At 47.7% G+C, this 23075-nt stretch overlaps 1 protein-coding gene across 1 annotated transcript in view; it reads left to right on the top strand.

The window, feature by feature from the left end:
• The window catches only part of LOC139418637 (proteoglycan 4-like), a 33403-nt gene extending 12886 nt beyond the window's left edge, over nucleotides 1-20517 (top strand). The window contains exons 3-8 of the mRNA XM_071168250.1: nucleotides 3240-3390; nucleotides 3552-3669; nucleotides 4796-4834; nucleotides 4933-4974; nucleotides 7122-7800; nucleotides 19129-20517. Of these exons, the coding sequence (XP_071024351.1) occupies nucleotides 3240-3390; nucleotides 3552-3669; nucleotides 4796-4834; nucleotides 4933-4974; nucleotides 7122-7800; nucleotides 19129-19355 (1256 nt within the window). The 3' untranslated portion in view covers nucleotides 19356-20517. The remainder of the gene's footprint in view (nucleotides 1-3239; nucleotides 3391-3551; nucleotides 3670-4795; nucleotides 4835-4932; nucleotides 4975-7121; nucleotides 7801-19128) is intronic.
• Nucleotides 20518-23075: the final 2558 nt, after the last annotated feature.

Raw genomic sequence — 23075 nt, 5'->3', positions numbered from 1 at the left:
CGATACACGCTGCGGTGTTACACACACACACTCCCCCCGATACACGCTGCGGTGTTACACATACATTCCCAAATACACGCTGCGGTGTTACACACACACACTCCCCCCGATACACACTGCGGTGTTACACACACACACCCCCCGATACACGCTGCGGTGTTACACACACACACCCCCCGATACACGCTGCGGTGTTACACACACACACCCCCCGATACACGCTGCGGTGTTACACACACACACCCCCCGATACACGCTGCGGTGTTACACACACACACTCCCCGATACACGCTGCAGTGTTTCACACACACACACACGCACACACTCCCCGATACACGCTGCGGTGTTACACACACACACACACACACTCCCCGATACACGCTGCAGTGTTACACACACACACTCCCCGATACGCACTGCGTTGTTACAAACACACACTCCCCCGATACACGCTGCGGTGTTACACACACACACACACACACACTCCCCGATACACGCTGCAGTGTTACACACACACACTCCCCGATACGCACTGCGTTGTTACAAACACACACTCCCCCGATACACGCTGCGGTGTTACACATACATTCCCAAATACACGCTGCGGTGTTTCACACACACACACACACACACACATTTCCGGATACACGCTGCGGTGTTACACACACACGCACTCCCTGATACACGCTGCGTGTTACACACACACACACACACTGATACACACTGTGGTGTTACACTCCCCGATACACGCTGCAGTGTTACACACACACACACACACACTCCCCGATACATGCTGCGGTGTTACACACACACACACACACACACACATTCCCCGATACACGCTGCAGTGTTACACACACACACACACTCCCCGATACACACTGCGGTGTTACACATACATTCCCAAATACACGCTGCGGAGTTTCACACACACACACACACACACACACTCCCTGATACACGCTGCAGTGTTACACACACACACACACACACTCCCTGATACACGCTGCAGTGTTACACACACACACACACACACTTTCCGATACACGCTGCGGTGTTACACACACACACACACACACACACTCCCCGATACACGCTGCGGTGTTACAAACACACACTCCCCCCGATACACGCTGCGGTGTTACACATACATTCCCAAATACACGCTGCGGTGTTTCTCACACACACACACACACACACTCCCCGATACACGCTGCGGTGTTTCACACACACACACACACACACACACTCCCCGATACATGCTGCGGTGTTACACACACACACACACACACTCCCCTATACACGCTGCGGTGTTACACACACACACATACACACACACTCCCCGATACACGCTGCGGTGTTACACACACACACTCCCTGATACACGCTGCGTGTTACACACACACACACCCACTGATAGACAATGTGGTGTTACACTCCCCGATACACGCTGCAGTGTTACACACACACACACACTCCCCGATACACGCTGCGGTGTTACACACACATACTCCCTGATACACGCTGCGTGTTACACACACACTGATACACGCTGTTGTGTTACACACACACACTCCCCGATACACGCTGCGTGTTACACACACACACACACACACACTCCCCGATACACGCTGCGTGTTACACACACACACACTCCCCGATACACGCTGCGGTGTTACACACACACACACTCCCCGATACACGCTGCAGTGTTACACACACACACACTCCCCGATACACGCTGCGTGTTACACACACACACACTCCCCGATACACGCTGCGGTGTTACACACACACACACACTCCCCGATACACGCTGCGGTGTTACACACACACGCACACACACTGGACTATAGAGTTAGAGATCCTTTCATCATCTCGTAGTCACAGTTCACGTTGCAACACAAAGTGTTTGGAGACTGTAGCAGACCTCGTTTTGTGTTTCTTAGTGTGAAGCAGAGGAAATGGTGGTCTGTTACAAGCACAGGACCCAGGTGTCTGTGCAAAGCAGGAAGTGACTCCAGGCCCACTGGCCCCTTCCTTCCAAATATTAGCTGCGAACACAACAGGAAGCATGCAGGACAAGCATTGTGGAGAACAAAAATACAACATATGGCTGGAGAATTTTTTTTTTGTTGTGTTTTTCATCTGTTCAGTTATATTTACCATTTAGTTTGGCGTGTAATGTGTTGTTGAATGTTTGTAACTATATATATGTAGCGTGTATGTGTACACCTGTATAATGTGTAGCATGTAGGCTACATGACTCGTGCTGTTATGACCGTTTTTCCGTACATCGTATGTGGTCCTGTGTGTGGTTAGGTCCGTTTTTGGTTTGTGTCTGAGCTTTGAGTACAGAACGTGGCAGACTGGTGACGTTTGCTAGTGGCAGATGATAGACTGCAGTGCAGGGCGGGGCGTCTTATTGCCACAGTAACTAGGCCCGCGGTGATCCCTGAACGCGCCACAGATATGCAGATCTCAGGGATATAAATCAGAAATGCCACTGTACAAGGAACATGACTTAGGGTTTATGAGGGTCTCAGAACAGAGAGGGTGTGATGTGAGTCAAGGCGCGAAGGAGTATTGGGTTCCACGAGTCCAGAGCACAAGTTTGACAAGTGTTTTGTTGTCTGTAGTTAGTGTCTTGCGTTTTGAGAGAATTGTCTGTTTGCCTAGCTAGTATGTCTTGACTTGCCTGGGCTGAGTTCAGGGCATGTCATCGTGGTTTGCCCCAGTGGAATTCCCTGCATTTGCCACAGGACAGGCTGGCAGAACCAGTTCACTGGTAATCTGCTCTGGAGGGGTGCCTCCCCTTCTTTTCAACCAAAACCCTCACGATTACGAAAGCCTCATTGAGGACATTCAAGTTTTTTTTCTTTCTCGTTTTGTAGCAATCACAATACATACAGAAAACAACATCAGAATAGCAAAGGATATTTACAAGGCAAGTAGGCTGGATAGCTGCCTCTACTGATCGTGTGTGTTTTGTGTGTGTGTGTGTGTGTGTGCTGCTTTCTTTCCACGAAGAAACATTTCTCAACCTTAACCCAATGTAACCACGTCGTCGTATTCAATGATTTGGTGGCTTTTCTCTGCCCCCCCCCCCCCCCCTCCCCCCCATCATCTGCTCTACTGCTGTCCATATATGGAACCCATCAATGTCTATTTACCACAGAAACATAAATATGACAAATCTTGGTTTTCCTCATCCTCAGTGTGTTTCGTGTCCCCTGTAGCCAACCGTAAGAATGTGAGCTGGTTGCTGGGCAGGGACGGTGATGTGGCGGTCATGGTGATTGGAGAGGTGGACGAGCTGAAGACCTCTAAACTCATCTGTTCTGGGCCCGTGGAGAGGAAAGCACCACCAAGCCTGCACAATAGCACACGGTACGGACACGTCAGCAATACCAGCAGTGTTAAAAACATTTTTTTACCTGCAGTTCTGTGGAGTTGTAATAGTCCATATCAAATTGAGTAGGAGGTTGGTTTTGGGGGTTTGCCATTTTCTATCATCCCTGTTTTGATTATCCTGTCTGGTCCGTCTGTAGCCACCAGACAACCCCCCCGAAGAGCAACCTGGTAAACAGACCCGTCTCAGAATCTGTCAGAACTGGGAGAGAGAGCCTGCTTCCCAAAACACAGCCAGGGATACAGCTCAATTTAAAGGTGAGTGTGTGTGTGTGCGTGTGTGTGAGAGAGACCTTCCTGTTGCTGTCATTAATCTCGGACACAGCTGAGGGCCAGTGAGACGAGGGAGAGTCATTGCTCAGCAGCCAAATAAATCACCCCTTCTATCTCTCCCTCTCCTGACTGTTCCCTTACTCCATCCCTCCCTCTTCTACTCCCCATTGTTACCTCCAACACTCCGCAGAACACCTCTCTCCCTTGCTCTTCTCTTTCCAGCTCAACCACATCCTATCCATCCCTCTCTTCCCTCCCGACATCTTGTCTTCCACTTTGTTTTGTACAGTTCCTGTCAACCCTCTCCTCCCTATTGCATTTGTGTTTCCCGCTGGCTGGGAGTTAGTGGAGGCTGGTGAGGGGAGGACGGCTCATAATAACGGCCGGAACGGAGCATATGGAATGGCATCCCACCCCTGGAAACCATGTGTTTGATGTATTTAATACTATTGCGCTCCAGCCATTACCACGAGCCCGTCCTCCCCAATTAAGGTGCCACCAACCTCCTGTGCTGTCCCTAGTGTGTGCATGTGCCACCCCTGTGTCTTTGTGTAAATCTATATGTAAATTAAGTATTTTAATTGTGTAGGAGGGGGAGTGATTGGGGGGGGGGGGGGGGGGTTATTATGTGTTATAGTAAACCCTGCATATTTGGTTTGACCCTAGATATATTTGAACCGAACCATGAAATTGAGAAGCGTGCCTGTGTCACATGTATATTGTGTGTGTGTGTGTATGTGTGGTAGGGGAGGTTACCTCCGTTTTCACGCCATCTTAAAAAGAGGGAGAAGATTTTCAGCGTTGTCATGGCAACCTGTTTGCACATAGCGAGCGCAGGCCCGGGTGGACACTCCATCTTGGCTGTAGAGCATACCAGTGCCCATCCCAGGCACCCACGGGCTGGTACCGCAAACAGAACGTTGGAAATGTTTGGAGAATGGTCCCGGATAAGCACAAGGAAATGAATCTAAATGTATAGGCCTTGTGCAGGCCTACAGTGTGCTTACACTATATACATCTGTTGCACGCCCATAGCAGGTTCCCGTCCGAGAAAGTCAAATGCGTTTTAAATCGGTCATACCAACTGACCTGTTTCCTGCTTTTTCAACAGGAGAACACTGAGGAAGTGAGGACATTGCCCCCTCTACAGGTACGGTTATGTACTGCACATATCACTGCTTTGTCCGTCAGCTCAGAAGCTATGAGTTGCCCAGTAGTAAGGCCTGTGTTTGTGTGTTCAACCCACAGGTGTCAGTGGGTGAGCAGCAGCCCCCTGCAGCACTGGACAAAGTAAGCATCACATAAACACGTTTGTGAGTTTGGCTTCCGTAAATCAGTTGGTCCATTATGCACATTGAGGACATTTTGTTTATGCTTTGATAAAGGTAGGTATGCAGCGACGTTAAAGATAAACCAGTGTGTTAATAGTAGTTTGATTCAATAGTTTGATGCCGTATTAATATTATTGCTGAATCAAACGACCACTATTAATACACCTGTTCTGTTGGTAGTAATTTTTTAAATGCTACGTTCATTTAACACAGAGTTTAGGTGTGTATAACGCTGTGCACGGTTGTAGAGTAAGAGGTTGGGTTATTCCCTGGGTTGTGGAGGGCGAGCCATTTGATCGTCACTTCCCTGAACAGCGACGATGATGATGTCATGTAAACAAAGAGGGGAAAGCACGACCTTAATCTCCTAGTATTCCTGGCTGGGTATGGGGTTGAGAAGGCAACACGTGTCATTGTCTCAGCGGTGCTAGTAGTGGCAGGTTTCAGCACGAATAGCCATGACACAGACATGGATGGTTCGAATTTCAAAACACTTGCTCAAATATCCTGGCTAAGTGTGGTTTGCATTTCACTAATCCACCCTTCGGCTCTCCTTAAATATGGCTTGAACACGTCTGACTCTTCTGGACACCCACACCCCTTCTCTCTCACTCTCTCACTCTCACTCTCACTCCCTCACTCACTCACTCACTGTTTCCCTCGTTCCAGGGTGTGGAGGTTAGGCCAGCTGTCCCTTCACTCTCAGCCTCTCTCCAGATCCTCTTTCTCCCAGCTCTCTCTGTCTCTCTCTCTGTTCCAGCTGCTCCTGGTCTGGCCGCCTCACCCCTCATACGTCTCTCTCTGTCTCTCTGGGGGAGCAGCTGAACTGTAGCAGCCCTCCAGGATGTATGTCATTGCTCTCTACCACATGCTGCAATGGGACTGGGTTGGGGTGGGGTGGAATGAAGGGTGTTTCTGAGTGATTGTTTCGTTTTGTGTTCTTTTTGTTTGTGTGTGTGTGTGTGTGTGTGTGTGTGCGCACATGCAGGCTGTATCACAACCGGCCGTGATTGGGAGTCCCATAGGGCGGCGCACAATTGGCCCAGCGCCGTCCGGGTTTGGCCGGTGTCGGCCGTCGTTGTAAATCAGAATTTGTTCTTAAATTACTTGCCTAGTTAAATAAAGGTAAAATAAATGTGTGTGTGTACGAGGAGCGAAAATCGCTGGAGCTTGGTTTCTGGTCTCCTCTGCAGCAGATGGTTGATCAGGGTATTAAAACGCCAGAGACAGGGGAGGGTTTCAGTCACAGATGGATGGGATTGTCTCCTGAGGTTTGCGCAGGGGAGATCTCTTTCCATCTCGTCTCCTACTGCACGCAGCCAAGCCGAACCGCAGGAGAAAACTCTATCACTCCGTTCATGCATCCTTACACAAGACTCCTCCCAAACACACTGCTGCACGTGTCTGCCAACCCATGTCAAAGTCCTAATGCACAGCCCCACCCTATTGTTAAATATGATAGGTATGAGAGACTGAGATTCTGAAACGGTTTGTTAAAACAGATTTTGTTGTTATGTAGATTTCAGGTTGTTAATTGGAACTGTACTACCATCCAAATGGCTATGATCTCCGGCAACGGTATTTGGAGCTGATAGTTGTTTGTGGGGGTGGGGGGTGGGGGGGGGGGGGTGTGAGTGAGTTGGTACTGCTGATGCTACAGTGAGGGGTCTTAATGATGGATGCCGAGGTCGCCTTAAACCTGCCCTTAGCTCAGGCCTGGGCAATTCCAGTCCTCGGTGGGACTGATTTGGTGTCACACTTTCACCCCCATCCCAAGCAAACACACCTGATTTTAAACTAATTGCATTTTTAACTGAGGATCATGATTAGTTGATTTATTGGAGTCAGGTGTGTTAGCTGGGACTGGGGCAAAAACTGTGACACCAATCAGGCCCCCGGGGACTGGCGTTGCCCAGGCCTGCTTAGCTCATGGTGTCTGCACCCCATGTTTCATTTTATTTTGGGGGATACTTACTGTGTATGGAAGCATGCCATCAAACCTCTCAGTAACCTGAAGGCATTGGATTCAGGTAGAACGGTTGCCGAATATGCAAATAAAATGGTATGAATGAATCGGACACTGACTGTTCTTTCCTGTTTCCCCAGCAAGCTGAGTTGAAGCAGGATTTAGAGGTCGATGCTCTAGAGGAGAAGCCAGTCCTCTCTTCCTGCAGACCTCACTCAAGAGCTGGCACTGCCAACCCGAGGCTAGATACCGCGCTGTCCCCTGTCCCCAAGAACTTCACCATCTCACCATCCCCTGTCCTCAGCTCCACACCATCCCCTGTCCCTACCGTCACACCGTCCCCTCTCCCCAGCACCGTAACAATGTCTCCGGTCCCCGGCATTGTCACACCGTCTCCTGTCCCCCGCAGCAATGCCATCCGAGACGCTCTAGAGAAGAGCACTGCCAAAGCGCGCGCTTCAGAGAAGACCATCACGCCCTCTCAAGTCCCTAGCTCTGTCAAAACGTCCCCTGTTCCCAGTGTGACACCGTCCCCTGTCCCCAGCTCCACTCCGTCCCCTGTCCCCAGTGTCTCACCGTCCCCTGTCCCAAGCTCCACTCCGTCCCCTGTCCCTAGCATCTATTCAACGTCCCCTTTCCACAGGACCATCGCTCCGTCCCCTGTGGCTAGCAGCACGGCCATAAGAGACGCTCTAGAGAAGAGCACCACCAAACCACACGGTCCGGAGAAGACGACCGTCGTCCCGCTGTCCGTCACAACCAGACTCCACCCCGAGGAGCCGGCTGAGCCCCACCCCCAGGAGACACCCATCAGCCGAGGTAAGAGAGTAGAGCAGCATGAGAGATTGGGTTCCCTCCATAGAGATGTATAGTTTTAGCATGGACATTGCCATTAAGGGATTCTACCATTTTAAAGTAGTCAAATGGGTGGGGATTTCTATGGGTTGAGAGCAATCAGCCATTGACCAGAGCATTGTCTTCTTCAAATTGGGTTATACGGTTTGTAAATGGCTTTAAGCTATAAAATAGTGGCCACAATAAATGAATGACACACAATATTTTGGTTCAGGACTCCAGCAGTGCAGGTGGCGGTAAATTACCAATATTAGCTTTATACATTTTTCAAACACCGAAGAAGAAGAACATTTTATACAGCACCAATGGCACAGATACAGCATTCTAACACTGAGCTAGGGTCAAAGTTGAATGTATTGAGATTGTTGTGAATGGTGGGAGTAACAGATTCGGGCCTGGAAGCATGTAGACACCAGGACACATTTTTATTGAACACTTTTGGTAATGAAGTTGTACCCCCCCCCCCCCCCCCCCTCCAAAAAAAAAGACAGCACCCACGTGGCAGGGAAGAGAATTGCCTATGTGTATGTGACAAAGATGATCTGACATCGAATCCCTTTTACCTGGTGTGTGTTCATAATGGGCAGTTACACCATGGTTCTGCAGTAGGCCCCTATAGTGTTGGTTAGGCTTTCCTAGTGCAGTTAGCGATGGGGATTTATTTGCCCAGCGTCCTAGCCAAATGCTGCCTCAGCCCACTGGAATCTGTATAAACTGGCAGACTAAAAGCAGGCCAGTGCCTCCGCCTTTTGGGAGGGGGGAGAGGTAGCAGTGTCATGGTCCCACACCTCCTCTGCCTCTCTATTGGCTACTCGCTCTCGGGGGGGATCTCTTACTATGTGTGTTTGTCTAATGTTTTCCACAGTCCCTCTTAACGAACATTACTTTTATCAGTGTATGATGATGGATGTCTCTTGTATCTCTGAGCCTCACATATAGTGAGTTATTGGCTTTGCCCTTGTAGTTGATTGCTTTATGGCATCGTCTCTGTGTCTTGTTGCAATTTCTATTTTGTATTTTTTTTGGTCTCCCCTATTCCGTAGAATTCCTCAGTATCTTAGCTTGTCTAGCTTTCCCTGACTGTGTAATATTAGGAGTGAGTTTACTATCAGTCTAATTAGCAATGTTTGGACAGCGTTCCTCTGGGTGATCAGGATAGGCTGTTGGTTTTGATCAGCGGCCCACATCCCAGCTCGACAGACAAGTGACCCAGTTCACAAACCAGACACCGGCTGAGAGGGAGCTAGACCAGCACCACCCAGTGGACCACTGATCACACTGCAGCCAGTCCTCTAACAGAGTCAGCCGGAACAAAACTGTCTGCCGTCTCCCGTCTCCCCCTGCTGGATGTGTGCTAACCTTACAATGAGGTGAAGAACTGTGTTTCTTTGTCCTGGCTGTGGAACCTGTAATTCAACCAGAACATATTCATGGGTTGCATGTTTCTTCACAATATTGAGACATTTCAAGTGAAGATGGCGAAGTCGTATGTCATTTGAATGGGTTACTTATTTTCAGATGTTTAAAAAAAATCTATACATATTTTTTGTATACATGTCTGATCTATCTGTCTCTGTGTGTGTGTGGGTCAAATCACATTTTATTGGTCACATGGATAGCAGATGTTATTGGGAGTGTAACAAAATGCTTATGCTTCTCGATCCGACAGTGTAGCAGTATCGAACAGGTTATATCTAACAATTCCCCGACAAAAACCTAATACACACAATCTAGTGAAGGAATGGGATGAGAATATATAAAATATATGGATGAGCAGTGACAGAGCGGCTAAGATGCAGTAGATCGTGAAGGATACAGTATACAGTTTATACATGTGAGATATGTAAACATTATTAAAGTGACTAGTGTTCCATTTATTAAAGTGGCCAATGATATCAAGTCTGTAGGTAGGCAGCCGCCTCTCTGTGCTAGTGATGGCTGTTTAACAATCTGATGGCCTTGAGATAGAAGCGTTTTTTCAGTCTCTGTCCCAGCTTTGATGCACCTGTTGTACTGACCTCGCCTTCTGGATGATAGCGGGGTGAACAGGCAGTGGCTCGGGTAGTTATTGTCCTTGATGATCTTTTTTGCCTTCCTGTGACTTCGAGTGTTGTAGGTGTCCTGGAGGGCAAGTAGTTTGCCCCCGGTGATGCGCTGTGCAGAACCCACCACCCTTTGGAGAGCCCTGCGGTCGAGGACGGTGCAGTTGCCGTACCAGACAGTGATACAGCCCCACAGGATGCTCTCAATTGTGCACCTGTAAAAGTTAGTGAAGGTTTTCAGTGTTGAAGAGGTGCTGTTGCTCCTTTTTCACCACACTGTCTGTGCGCGTGGACGACTTCAGTTTGTCGGTGAAATATACACTGAGGAACTTAAAACTTTCCACCTTCTCCACTGCTGTCCCGTCGATGTGGATAGGGGGGTGCGCCCGATCATCTCTTTTGTTTTGCTGACATTGAGAGTGAGAGGTTATTTTCCTGACACCACACTCCGAAGGCCCTCACCTATTCCCTGTAGGCTGTCTCGTCGTTGTTGGTAATCAAGCCTACCACTGTAGTGTCATCTGCAAACTTGATGATTGAGTTGGAGGCGTGCATGGCCACGCAATCGTGGGTGAACAGGGAGTACAGGAGAGGGCTGAGAACGCACCCATGTGGGGCCCCAGTGTTGAGGATCAGCGGGGTGGAAATGTGTTTTCCTACCTTCACAACCTGGGGGCGGCCCGTCAGGAAGTCCAGGACCCAGTTACACAGGGCGGGGGCTCAAGCTTAATGACGAGTTTGGAGGGTACAAGGGTGTTGAATGCTGAAATTATAGGGCAGTGTGCAGCGTGATGGTCATTGCGTCGTCTGTGGACCTATTGGGGCTGTAAGCAAATTGCAGTGGGTCTTGGGTGTCAGGTAGGGTGGAGGTGATATGATCCTTGACTCGTCTCTCAAAGCACTTCATGATGACAGAAGTGAGTGCTACAGGGTGATAGTCATTTAGTTCAGTTACCTTAGCTTTCTTGGGAACAGGAACAATGGTGGCCATCTTGAAGCATGTGGGGACAGCAGACTGGGAAAGGGATTGATTATGTCCGTAAAACACAGCAACCAGCCCGTCTGCGCATGCTCCGAGGACACAGCTAGGGATGCAGTCTGGGCCGGCAGCCTTGCGAGGGTTAACACGTTTAAATGTTTTACTCACGTCGGCCACGGAGAAGGAGAACCCACAGTCTTTGGTAGCGGACTGTGTTGGTGGCACTGTATTGTCCTCAAAGCGTGCGAAGAAGTTGATTAATTTGTCTGGGAGCAAGATGTCGATGTCCGTGACGGGGCTGGTTTTCTTTGTCTGTAGATCCTGCCACATACGTCTCATGTTTGAGCCGCTGAATTGCGACTACTTGGTCTCTATACTGACACTTTGCTTGTTTGATTGCCTAACGGACTAAATAACTACACTGTTTGTATTCGGCCATGTTTCCAGTCGCCTTGCCGTGGATTAAATGCGATGGTACATGCTTTCAGTTTTGCTTGAATGCTGCCATCAATCCATGGTTTCTGGTTAGGGAAGGTTTTAATAGTCACAGTTGGTACAACATCTCCTATACACTTCCTTATAAACTCGCTCACTGAGTCAGCGTATACGTCAATGTTATTGTCTGAAGCTATCCCAGACCACGTGATCGAAGCAATCTTGAAGCGTGGAATCCGATTGGTCAGACCAGAGTTGGATAGACCTAAGAACGGGCGCTTCCTGTTTTAGTTCCTGCCTATAGGAGGGGAGCAACAAAATGGAGCCATGGTCAGATTTGCCAAAAGGAGGGCGGGGGAGGGCCTTGTATGCATTCCGGAAGTTAGAGTAGCAATGGTCGAGCATTACTCGCTCGTGTACTGCAATCGGAATGCTGATAGAATTTAGCTAGCCTTGTTCTCAGATTAGCTTTGTTACTATCCCCAGCTACAATAAATGCAGCCTCAGGATATATGGTTTCCGATTTATGTAAAGTCCAGTGAAGTTCCTTGATGGCTGTCTTGGTAGCCACTTGCGGGGGGATATACACGGCTGCGACGATAACCAAGGAGAGTTCTCCTGGGAGATAATACGGTCGGCATTTGATTGTGAGGAATTCTAGGTCAGGTGAACAAAACGATTTGAGTTCTTGTATGTTGTTACAATTACACAATGGGTCGTTAATCTTGAAACGTACACCCCTGCCCTTCTTCTTACCAAAGAGATGTTTGTTCCTGTCAGTGCGATGTACTGAATCCCGTTGGCTGTACGGACTCCGACGGGATGTGTCCAGCTAGCTATGTCTCTGTGAAACAGAGTATGCTACAATCCCGGATATCTCTTTGGAAAGCAAATCTTACCTTAATTTCGTTGACTTTGTTAACTAGGGACCGGACATTAGCGAGGTAATATACTTGGAAGCGGCGGGTGTTGTGCACGCATCCGAAGCCTCACTAGAAGACCGCTCCAGCACCCTCTCCTCCGACGGTGTTGTTTTGGGTCAGCCTCTGGAATCAGTTCAAATGCCCTGGGAGGTGCAGACAAAGGATCCGCTTTGGGAAAGTCGTGTTCCTGGTCGTAGTGCTGGTTGTGCTGGTAAGTTGACGTCTCTCTGATATCCAATAGTTCTTCCCGGCTGTATGTAATAACACTTAAGGCTTTCTGGGCTAACAATGTAAGAAATAATACTTGAAAAAACAAAATACTGCACAGTTTCCTAAGGACTAGAAGTGAAGCTGCCATCTCTATCGGCGCCATCTTTTTAGTGTGTGTGTGGGTACCGTTCAAAAGTTTGGGGTCACTTAGAAATGGCCTTGTTTTTGAAAGAAAAGCACATTTGTTGTCCAATAAAATAACATCAAATTAATCAGAAATACAGTGTAGACATTGTTGATGTTGTAAATGACTATTGTAGCTGGAAATGTCTGATATTTAAAAAAATATATATATTTATTTATATATATATATATATATATATATATATATATATTTATATATATATATATATATATATATATATATATATATATATATATATATATATTATTGTTTTTTAAATGGAATATCTACATAGGCGTACGGAGGCCCATTATCAGCAACCATCATTCCTGTGTTCCAATGGCACGTTGTGTTAGCTAATCGAAGTCTATCATTTTAAAATGCTAATTTATCATTAGAAAACCCTTTTATGTTAGCACAGCTGAAAACTGTTGAGCTGATTTTAAAGAATCAATAAAACTGGCCTTTAGACTAGTTGAGTATCTGGAGCATCAGCATTTGTGGGTTTGATTACAGGCTCAAAATGGATAGGAACAAAGAGCTTTCTTCTGAAACTCGTCAGTCTATTCTAGTCCATGCGAGAAATTGCCAAGAAACTGAAGATCTCGTACAACGCTATGTACTACTCCCTTGACAGAACAGCGCAAATTGGCTCTAACCAGAATAGAAAGAGGAGTGGGAGGCCCCGGTGCCTCCCACTCCGACTTTCTGATCAATTTGATGTTATTTTAATGGACACAGAATGTGCTTTTCTTTAAAAAACAAGGACATTTCTAAGTGACCCCAAACAGTTGTGTGTGTGTGTGTGTGTGTGTGTGTGTGTGTGTATATATATATCACACACACACAGTACCAGTCAAAAGTTTGGACACACCTACTCATTCAAGGGTTTTTATTGATTTTTACTCTTTTCTACATTGTAGAATAATAGTGAAGACATCAAAACTATGAAATAACACACATGGAATCATGTAGTAACCAAAACAGTGTTAAGAGACCGCCATGCTTGAGTGTGTACGTGTTGTTCTTGTAGGTACCCATATTTTATGTATGGGAAAGTCTATCGGTGTTTACACACAGTTTGAGGGAGTTTGTTCATGTTTATTACTACCTCTGACAGGTTTTATTTGGGGGTTTAATATGTTTGTGTGAGTATATAAGATATGAGTGTGTTAATGTGTATATTGACCTATGTCCATGAATGTTGGTGTGTGTGCACCCCAAGGGTGGTGGGGTTGGGGTAGAGAGTAGGTGATAGTGCGTGTGAGTATGTGTGCATGCGAGTGTATCAGTCTCCTGCAGCTGCTGGCTCGCTGTGTGTGTGTGTGTGTGTGTGTGTGTGTGTGTGTGTGTGTGCCTCGCTCTCTCCCTCGGCTTGCCTTTCCTCTCCTCACCTTCAGAGAGAAGGACACACATTCCAGCGCTGCTTCCCGACTCTGGCCCGGGGCGACGCTCGGCCGGAGCTGATAAGTGACAGGGCCCCCAGCCTCCACACAGCGCCGTGCCGGCCCCCCGCCCCCTCCTCCTCCCCCTCCCAACCCTGACCCTCCCGCGGCCTGGCTCACTGCACAGACGTGCCGCTCCGGAATTCTGCCCTCTGCCCCACTTCTGCCCCCCCCTTCCTCCCCCTCCTCCCTCTGTGCCAGAGAGGAGGGGGTAATTTAAAGAGCTAGACTTGCTTTTATTTTGGTGCTGGTGGGTGACACTCTCCCCCACTGCATGTATGGACTGGGACTGGGATTGGGGCTGGGACTGGGACTGGGACTGGGACTGGGCCGAGGTGTGAAGAGCGGGAGCCGCCTCAAAGGTCCGTCTGAAGACACAGACAGACAGCCAGTGTATCATATTGACCAGTGACTTGGAGCAGAAGGAAATTCATGTAACTGTGATCAGGTGTTGCCAAGGTTTCCTACAAACGGCTGCACAGTTAGGTAACCCGCGGAGCAGACTGCTTTTTTTCTCCCCCGCTCCATTTGTGTTAACAGAGCTGCGAGTCTATCAGCTTGATGTTTGGCTTTTTGGTTTCTGGTGGAACGTTCTGCGTGGGTTTGGGCCGTTCTTTGCTAAGACAGGTTAGGTTGGCGTCTAGTTTCTAGAGGTATCATCTTCCTCACATGGATGTTTTCTCAGAGGGATAAAAAAAAAAAAAAACATTTTAAGAAAAAGCACAATTCTTCTTACTATTCCCGCACCGTACCCACGTGTAATGGTTAGGAATACGTTGCACGCTTGCGTTCTCATACACATGCACGTGCAGGCACACACATACTCCTTGTGTTTAGCATTCCTATCAGAACCAACACCGAAACCCAAGCACCAAAAAGCCTCAGACCGCGCGTGCTTGTGACTGTGTGACTCTGTGCTTGTGTGTATGCGTGCCTGCATGCGTGTCCAACCTCGATCGCTGGAGCCTATCCAGGGTTTCCGTGGTGACCACACAACACAGCGAGACAATCAGAGGCAGGCCCACGCAGTGCGGCGAGAGGACATTAACACAGGAACCGCGGGTCAGGCGGCAGAGGAAGGGAGGGGGGAGAGGAAGGTGGTGGGAGGGGGACAGAGGCAGGGAGGGGAAAAAGGGAGAGGATGGTGGAGGCAGGGGGGCCGAGCTACAGGGAAAGGGGGGAGGGAGAGAGGGAAAAACAACAAAAGAAAAGTAAAACCTTTAAAGATAGTTTGGGCCTGTCTCTTTCATGCCTCACCGCTATCAAGTGTTTGCTTTAAAGCTTCTTTGGCCATAGAACTGACTGCCTCTCCTGGGCTGCACACACACCCGCTACACACACCCTCTATACTAAACACAGGACCTCAGTGTCTGAATCGAATGTGATGCGGTTAGTCAGAGATGGGTGCATGCGTGACTGAGTCTGTGAGCAGGAGGGTGTGTGTATTTGTGCGTGTGTGTGTGTGTGTGTGAGTATAGTTGGTATCAGAAGTGTTCACTCCCCTTGGATTTTTTTTCTCTCTCACATTTTGCTGTGTTACAAAGTGGGATTGAAATTGATTTTGTTTGCATTTTATCACTGATCTACACAAAATACTCCATAATGGGAAGAATGATACACGTTTTCCAAATGAATAAAAAATGAAATAAGTCAAATATAGTCATTGCATACAGTAAGTATTCACCCCTTTTGTTTAGGCAAGCCTAAATCAGTTCAGGAGTTAAATTTGACTTATCAAATCACATAAGTTACATGAACTCACTATGTGTGAAATAATAGGGGTCGACATCATTTCTTTGACTACCTCTTCCTCTGTCCTCCATACATACAACATATGTAAGGTCCCTCAGTCAAGTATTGAAGTTTAAGCACAGATTTAACTAGAAGGACCAGGGTGCATTTTAAAAGCCTTGTAAAAGAAGGGCTGTTATTGGTAGCAATACCAAATCAGATTTTGAATATATCTTTTAGCATGGTTAATAACGATGCTGTGGATGATGTACAGTTGTGGCCAAAGGTTTTGAGAATGACACGGATATTAATTTCCACAAAGTTTGCTGCTTCAGTGTCTTTAGATATTTTTGTCAGATGTTACTATGGAATACTGAAGTATAATTACAAGCATTTCATAAGTGTCTAAGGCTTTTATTGACAATTACATGAAGTTGATGCAATTAGTCAATATTTGCAGTGTTGACCCTTCTTTTTCAAGACCTCTGCAATCCGCCCTGACATGCTGACAATTAACTTCTGGGCCACATCCTGACTGATGGCAGCCCATTCTTGCATAATCAATGCTTGGAGTTTGTGGGGTTTTGTTTGTCCACCCGCCTCTTGAGGATTTGACCACAAGTTCTCAATGGGATTAAGGTCTGGGGAGTTTCCTGGCCATGGACCCAAAATATCGATGTTTTGTTCCCCGAGCCACTTAGTTATCACTTTTGCCTTATGGCAAGGTGCTCTATCATGCTGGAAAAGGCATTGTTCGTCACCAAACTGTTCCTGGATGGTTGGGAGAAGTTGCTCTCGGAGGATGTGTTGGTACCATTCTTTATTCATGGCTGTGTTCTTAGGCAAAATTGTGAGTGAGCCCACTCCCTTGGCTGAGAAGCAACCCCACACATGAATGGCCTCAGGATGCTTTACTGTTGGCATGACACAGGACTGATGGTAGCTCTCCCATTGTCTTCTCCAGACAAACTTTTTTCCGGATGCCCCAAACAATCGGAAAGGGGATTCATCAGAGAAAATGACTTTACCCCAATCCTCAGCATTCCAATCCCTGTCTGTACCTTTTGCAGAATATCAGTCTGTCCCTGATGTTTTTCCTGGAGAGAAGTGACTTCTTTGCTGCCCTTCTTGACACCAGGCCATCCTCCAAAAGTCTTCACCTCACTGTGCGTGCAGATGCACTCACACCTGCCTTCTGCCATTTCTGAGCAAGCTCTTTACTGGTGGTGCCCCAATCCCGCAGCTGAATCAACTTTAGGAGACGGTTCTGGCGCTTGCTGGACTTTCTTGGGCGCCCTGAAGCCTTCTTCACAACAGTTAAACCACTCTCCTTGAAGTTCTTTATGATCCGATAAATGGTTGATTTAGGTGCAATCTTACTGGCAGCAATATCCTTGCCTGTGAAGCCCTTTTTGTGCAAAGCAATGATGACGGCATGTTTCTCCTTGCAGGTAACCATGGTTGACAGGGGAAGAACAATGATTCCAAGCACCACCCTCCTCCTTTTTGAAGCTTCCAGTCGGTTATTCGAACTCGATCAGCATGACAGAGTGATCTCCAGCCTTGTCCTCGTCAACACTCACACCTGTGTTAACGAGAGAATCACTGACATGATGTCAGCTGGTCCTTTTGTGGCAGGGCTGAAATGCAGTGGAAATGTTTTGGGGGGGATTCAGTTCATTTGCATGGCAAAGAGGGACTTTGCAATTAATTGCAATTCATCTGATCACTCTTCATAACCTTCTGGAGTATATGCAAATTGCCATCATACAAACTGAGGCAGCAGACTTTGTGAAAATTAATATTTGTGTCATTCTCAAAACTTTTTGCCACGACTGTGTTAAACCACCCAGACACAACAAAGATAAAGTTGTCCTTCTGAACTGAGCTGCAGGACAGGAAGGAAACCGCTCAAGAATGTCCCCATGAGGCCATTAGTTGGCTGTAATGAGAGAACTGAAGATGCATCAACATTGTAGTGACCCACAATAATTACCTAAATGACAGAGTGAAAAGAATAATAAAAAATATACAGAATAAAAATATTCCAAACATGCATCCTGTACGCAAAAGGCACTAAAGTAATTCAGTAAAAAATAAAGACAATAGAATACACTTTTTGGCCTAAGTGCAAAGCCTTATGTTTGGGGCAAATCCAACAACAACACATGACTGAATGAATGCCTCCTTATTTTCAAGCATGGTGGTGGCTGCATCATGTTATAAGTATGCTTGACTGCGGCAAAGACAGGAGTATTTCAGGATAAAAAAGAAACGGGTTGGAGCTAAGCACAGGCATAATCTTAGCGGAAAACCTGGTTCAGTCTGCTTTCCATCAGACACTGGGAGATTAATTCACCTTTCAGCAGGACAATAGCCTACAACACAAGGCCAATGTGCTTACCATTTAAGATAGTGAAAGTTCCTGAGTGGCCAAGTGACCGTTTTGACTTAATTGTCCTTGAAAATCTATGGCAGGACTTGAAAATTGCTGTCTTGCCATGATCCTCAACACCTTGAAAGAACTTGGCGTGCAAAGCTCTTAAACTAACCCAAGAAGACTCACAGCTGTAATCACTGCCAAAGGTGTTTCCGACATGTATCGACTCGGGGTACTTATCTAATCAAACTATATTAGTGTTTAATTAATCATGAATCAAAAAAATTCTTCCACTTTCTTATTACAGAGTATTTTGTGTAGGTCGTTGAGAGAAAATGACCATTAAATACATTTTAATCCCACTTTAAGATGATAAAAAGTTAAGATCCAAGGTTATGTGTGTTTAAGTGTTTGTGTGTGTGTGTGCTCACACATCTGTGTCCCCCCCCCTGGGAACCGCGCTTAAAAATACTCGGCTCCTCAAGCCTTCTGGTGTCTGAACAGCGTCTGTCTGCTCTCCGCCTCTGTCCCCGTGGCCCTCCTCCGCTCCCGTCCCTCAATTATACCCCCTCCCAAACGTTGTGCCTCTCTGTCTCACACGCACACCAACTACACCCAGCTGTGTCCCTGCTCCTCTTCATATGAAGATGACCTCCAGTCTGGCCTACTACAGCCCAGGACGGAAGAGTCCGGGAGGGTAGAGGAAGAAGGCTAGGGCGAGCAGGAGAAAGGGGGGAAAAAAGCGCAGAAATAGGAGAGGAGATTCAGGGAGAATGTTCCGTGATGCCGGTAGGCTCACAGACCTCTTTTAAAAAAAAAAAAAAATGTTTTATTAGCATTCCCAGTTACGGGGACGCGCGACAACCGACCAAGACATCGTAACCAATGTGAGCTTCAGCTCCGTTCGCTGATGCAAGGCACCTCTAACCATTAATCTAATGTCTGCCTCTGTCTCTCTCCCAGATATCCGCGTGATGGCAGCCTATCGCAGGGCCATGTCTGAGGATGTGGTGTCAGAGGGGGTCGGAGACACCTGTTCACGGAGTGGTCGGGTGGCTCAGCTGATGAAGAACTTCTGCGTGAAGAGCCCCACGCCCCCTGCACAGATCCCTCCTCCCCGCGGGAGCAAACCCCCCATCCCCACCAAACCCAACCACCTGCACCTGGTTGCCAGCCCCTCACTCAGGTAATCCACAGGGCCACCCGCTGTCCCCCACCACACCCCACCCAGGCCCCACTGAACACTGCTGGGCACCCAGCCTCGGTGTCTCAGCAACCGGGGACAAGGACGCAAGGCGGCAGGCCCCAAGGCTCTCAGGAACACAGCCAAACCTTTTGATTCCATTGCTCTTACTCTAAAAGCAAAGCAATGAGAATAGAGCTTTTGACATTTTTACCTGTGCCATGTTTTAATAGTTAGTTTTATTTAGTATTTTAAATTGTACAGTACTGTAAATTCTCTCTGTGGGGAAAGGTGAACCAAAAGCGTTGATTGTAGAACAGCGTCTTCCTTTGTTTCCTGCTTTTGCCTTTTTTAATATTCAATGTATTATTGACCGTATCATACCATGTATTCTTCACCTGTCGATATACTTTTTAAAATTTTATTTTAAAAAATCTTGTCATGTATAAATACCACTTTATTGTTACATTTGGCGCACAGTACGGTCACAAAGCTTTGTGCAATGTTATCAAGGTCATAAACCTGTTCTTGCGATTGCAACAAATCACGGCAAATGTCAACTTGAATGACGCAGTACATTTGCTTTCGTGGTTGAGAGCTGTTCCGTGTGCTGACAAATGACAGAGCCACATTGATCATACCCGCCTGTCATGACCAAGGAGATGGGTAAGAGTACAGTATGGCTGGACGGATGAAGCCGGATGAGTGAGGGGAGGGGGTTCCTCCTTCGTCTACGGCGCTCCTCACCGGGAGTAGCACAGTCGGCTTGTATACTGTCACATCTCCCCCGACTGCCACCTGGCCCGAACAAGCACCTTGCGCTATCTACCTGAGATTGACCAATGACAGTGCCAAACGCCTCTGCTCTGTGTCCCAGTGGACCGAACACTGGCAAGCCACACGGTCGTTGCCAAATAATACTTGTTAGCTGTGGTTAACCCGTCTGTTATTTTTCTCAATCTCATTTTTGATTGGTTGCACTTTGTTTTTTTTGTTTTTTGAAAAACTTTTTTACTATGTTAATTCGGAGAGCGAGAGTGATGATCTCTGTGTCTGTGTGTATCGATTGTGTGTTGTCCCACACAAGGTGTGTGTTGATCTATGTGTGTGATGTCAGGCCTGTGTGGCGCAACCACAGTGGAACAATAAAATCGTTTGACCCCTCCAAGCGCTAGTGATGTGAATTTTCCAAGAGGCAAGGCGGTGTGTGTGTGTGTGTGTGCCTTCTGCATGATTCTCTCTCTTTATCCACTTTATATACAGGATTTATTTTGCGGCACAGAAATGTACACCCGGTAAACTTTGGTTCCTTTTAGATTCCATGAGTGAAATTCAGAGTGAAAGTGGAGGGGGGGGGGGGGGGGGGGGAACTCCCTATAGGCTTCCCCTCCCAGATCCCTATTTGGGTAGTTAATATAAAACATCAATTCCCTCATTTAACCTCTCTTGGCTGCCCCCTGCTTGCCAGTCAAAGCAAAGCATTATACCTCTGAGGAGATGCAGTGCCAGCCCGCGTGGAAAAGAGGGAGTGTGTGCGAGAGAGGGAGAACGACGGAGAGTTATTTCACTTTTTTTTTGTTTATCCATTTCACTTGCTTTGGCAATGTAAACATATGATTCCCATGCCAATAAAGCCCATTGAATTGAGTGAGTGAAGCAGTTCTGGTCAGCCCTAATACACAGTCTGACAGGCTATGGATACATTTCAGATGACACGACAGAAGCCATTTAGCACCCTGTTGATCATCACTTTCAAGTCAGTTTCCCGAAACCACAATCCTATTTATTTAACATTGTATTCAACAAAGTCACATTCGTGCATGAGTTAAAAATAAATAGTTGACCACAGTTTTACAGGAAACGTAAACAAACAATGGCGTGTAACCTCGGGGTAGTAAACATGCCCTCTTCTGATCCACATGTGTTTGATTAAAGTCATACAGACAGAGTGGAGGTAGTTCTATTGTTTGGGAGGACGAGGAGGAGTGGTGTTGATTTTGACGAGGTGGCAGCAGGAGGGCCCTGTGATGTCACGGAGGGTTTTATTGCAACGCAGTCGGGGGGGGTGAGACGCTTTGGAAGTCGACACATCAGCATTGTGGAGGATTTTCACATATCCCACCACACACGCACAGACACACGCTCGCACACCAAAACACACTCGTGCTTACACGGACACTCGCACTGAAACGCACACGAGCACTCGTACTGACACACAGCTGTGTGTGCAGACACACACACACACAGAGAGAAACACAGTGATACATGAGACTGTGAGACAGCGCCTCGCTAGAGCTCTCTCCCTGTGAGCCCAACAATGGCTACGACTGTTCTCTGACGCACAGAGACGTCGCTGAGCAGTTTCCAGGCGAGTGCTGGAGGCCCTTGGTAACCCCCGCCCCACACACACAAACTACTCCCCCTCCAAAGAGCCTGGCCACCGGCACCATTGGGGCCCTCTGATGAGAGATAAAAAGGGGCCGTTGTTGTTGCGGAGCAGGGGAGATGGACGCCTCTGTTTTTCTCCTTCTCTCTGCCTCTATCTCCCGACGCCCACGGAAGGGGAAGTAAGGAAATAAAGCCAAGCAGAGCTGAGGAAGAAAAGCACTGCGTTATGAGGCGTTCCACTGGCCCCCCACCACTTCTCTCTCCCTCCACCAGCCCCATCCCCAGCCCCCCAGCCTGGAGGAGTGGAGCAGAGAGAGAGAGAGGAGAGGGAGAGGGGGAGGAGGGGGGGGGGGGCCAAGGCCATGTGATACGGAGAGCATGCGGGCACGGCTTCACCCCCAGGCAGAGCGAGCGGGGGCCTGCTGTGTCTCTCCTGCATGATTAATCTGGCTGAGGGGCAGGAGGACTGCCACAGCCCTGCCTGTGTGGTTAACTCCCTGCTCACCACGTCCTCACCATGTCCTCACATGCTCACGCTAGCACACACTCCGAGATGTACACCTAAACACACAAACACACTGGCTTGCACACACCTCTGTGGAGGACTGTAAAATACGGTCGATGGGAGACAGTGGATTCACCTGCATAGAGAGCTCAGATTCAGCCGTCTCCGAGGTCCTAACATACTGTAGCTGTACTTTGCTTTAGCCAGCCTCCCAAAGTCACAAACAGAGCAATATACTGTACATCCACTGTTCTTTCTACCTACGGACGGTTCCAGGCATGGCTACAGACATGAATAAAGAAGCTTTGAATTATTTATTTTTTAAGCCAACCTGTGGGAATGTCCACTGGACATGCGATGGTTTCATGACATGATGAGGGACCATGTGATTAGCCCCCAGGTCTGTGACCGTCGTCTCATGTGACCACCCTTAGTCATGTGACCATCATCTCCTTTGTGTTTAAAAAAAATATATATATATATATTTATAAGCGTCTACTTCACCCGAGGCAGACGGATAGATTTGTCATACTCCTCCTTGTCTCAGACAAGGGGCACCAGTTATGTCGTGGTCAAATCACAAATCACCATGACGGATACTCAGCACCTTCGGCGTCGCCACGTTACTCAGATATTCGCACCAACTTGACGTGACACACAGACGCAATACAAAAATTAACGTATCCTTACAAACGGTGTTTTATATTTGGCCACTGGTCCGTTCTGGCGCTGTCCGGGCCTTGTGGTTAGGTGTTTTCAGGTTGGTGTAGAGGCCTAGCACAGCACGAGGCCAGTGACCAGGCAGCCATGCAGCCAGGCAGGCATAGGGTTAAC

This window comes from Oncorhynchus clarkii, chromosome 10, assembly GCF_045791955.1.
Source record: "Oncorhynchus clarkii lewisi isolate Uvic-CL-2024 chromosome 10, UVic_Ocla_1.0, whole genome shotgun sequence".
NCBI classification, from domain to species: domain Eukaryota; kingdom Metazoa; phylum Chordata; class Actinopteri; order Salmoniformes; family Salmonidae; genus Oncorhynchus; species Oncorhynchus clarkii.
Note: the sequence above shows the minus strand (reverse complement) of the source record. Positions and strands in the feature narration are given on the sequence as shown.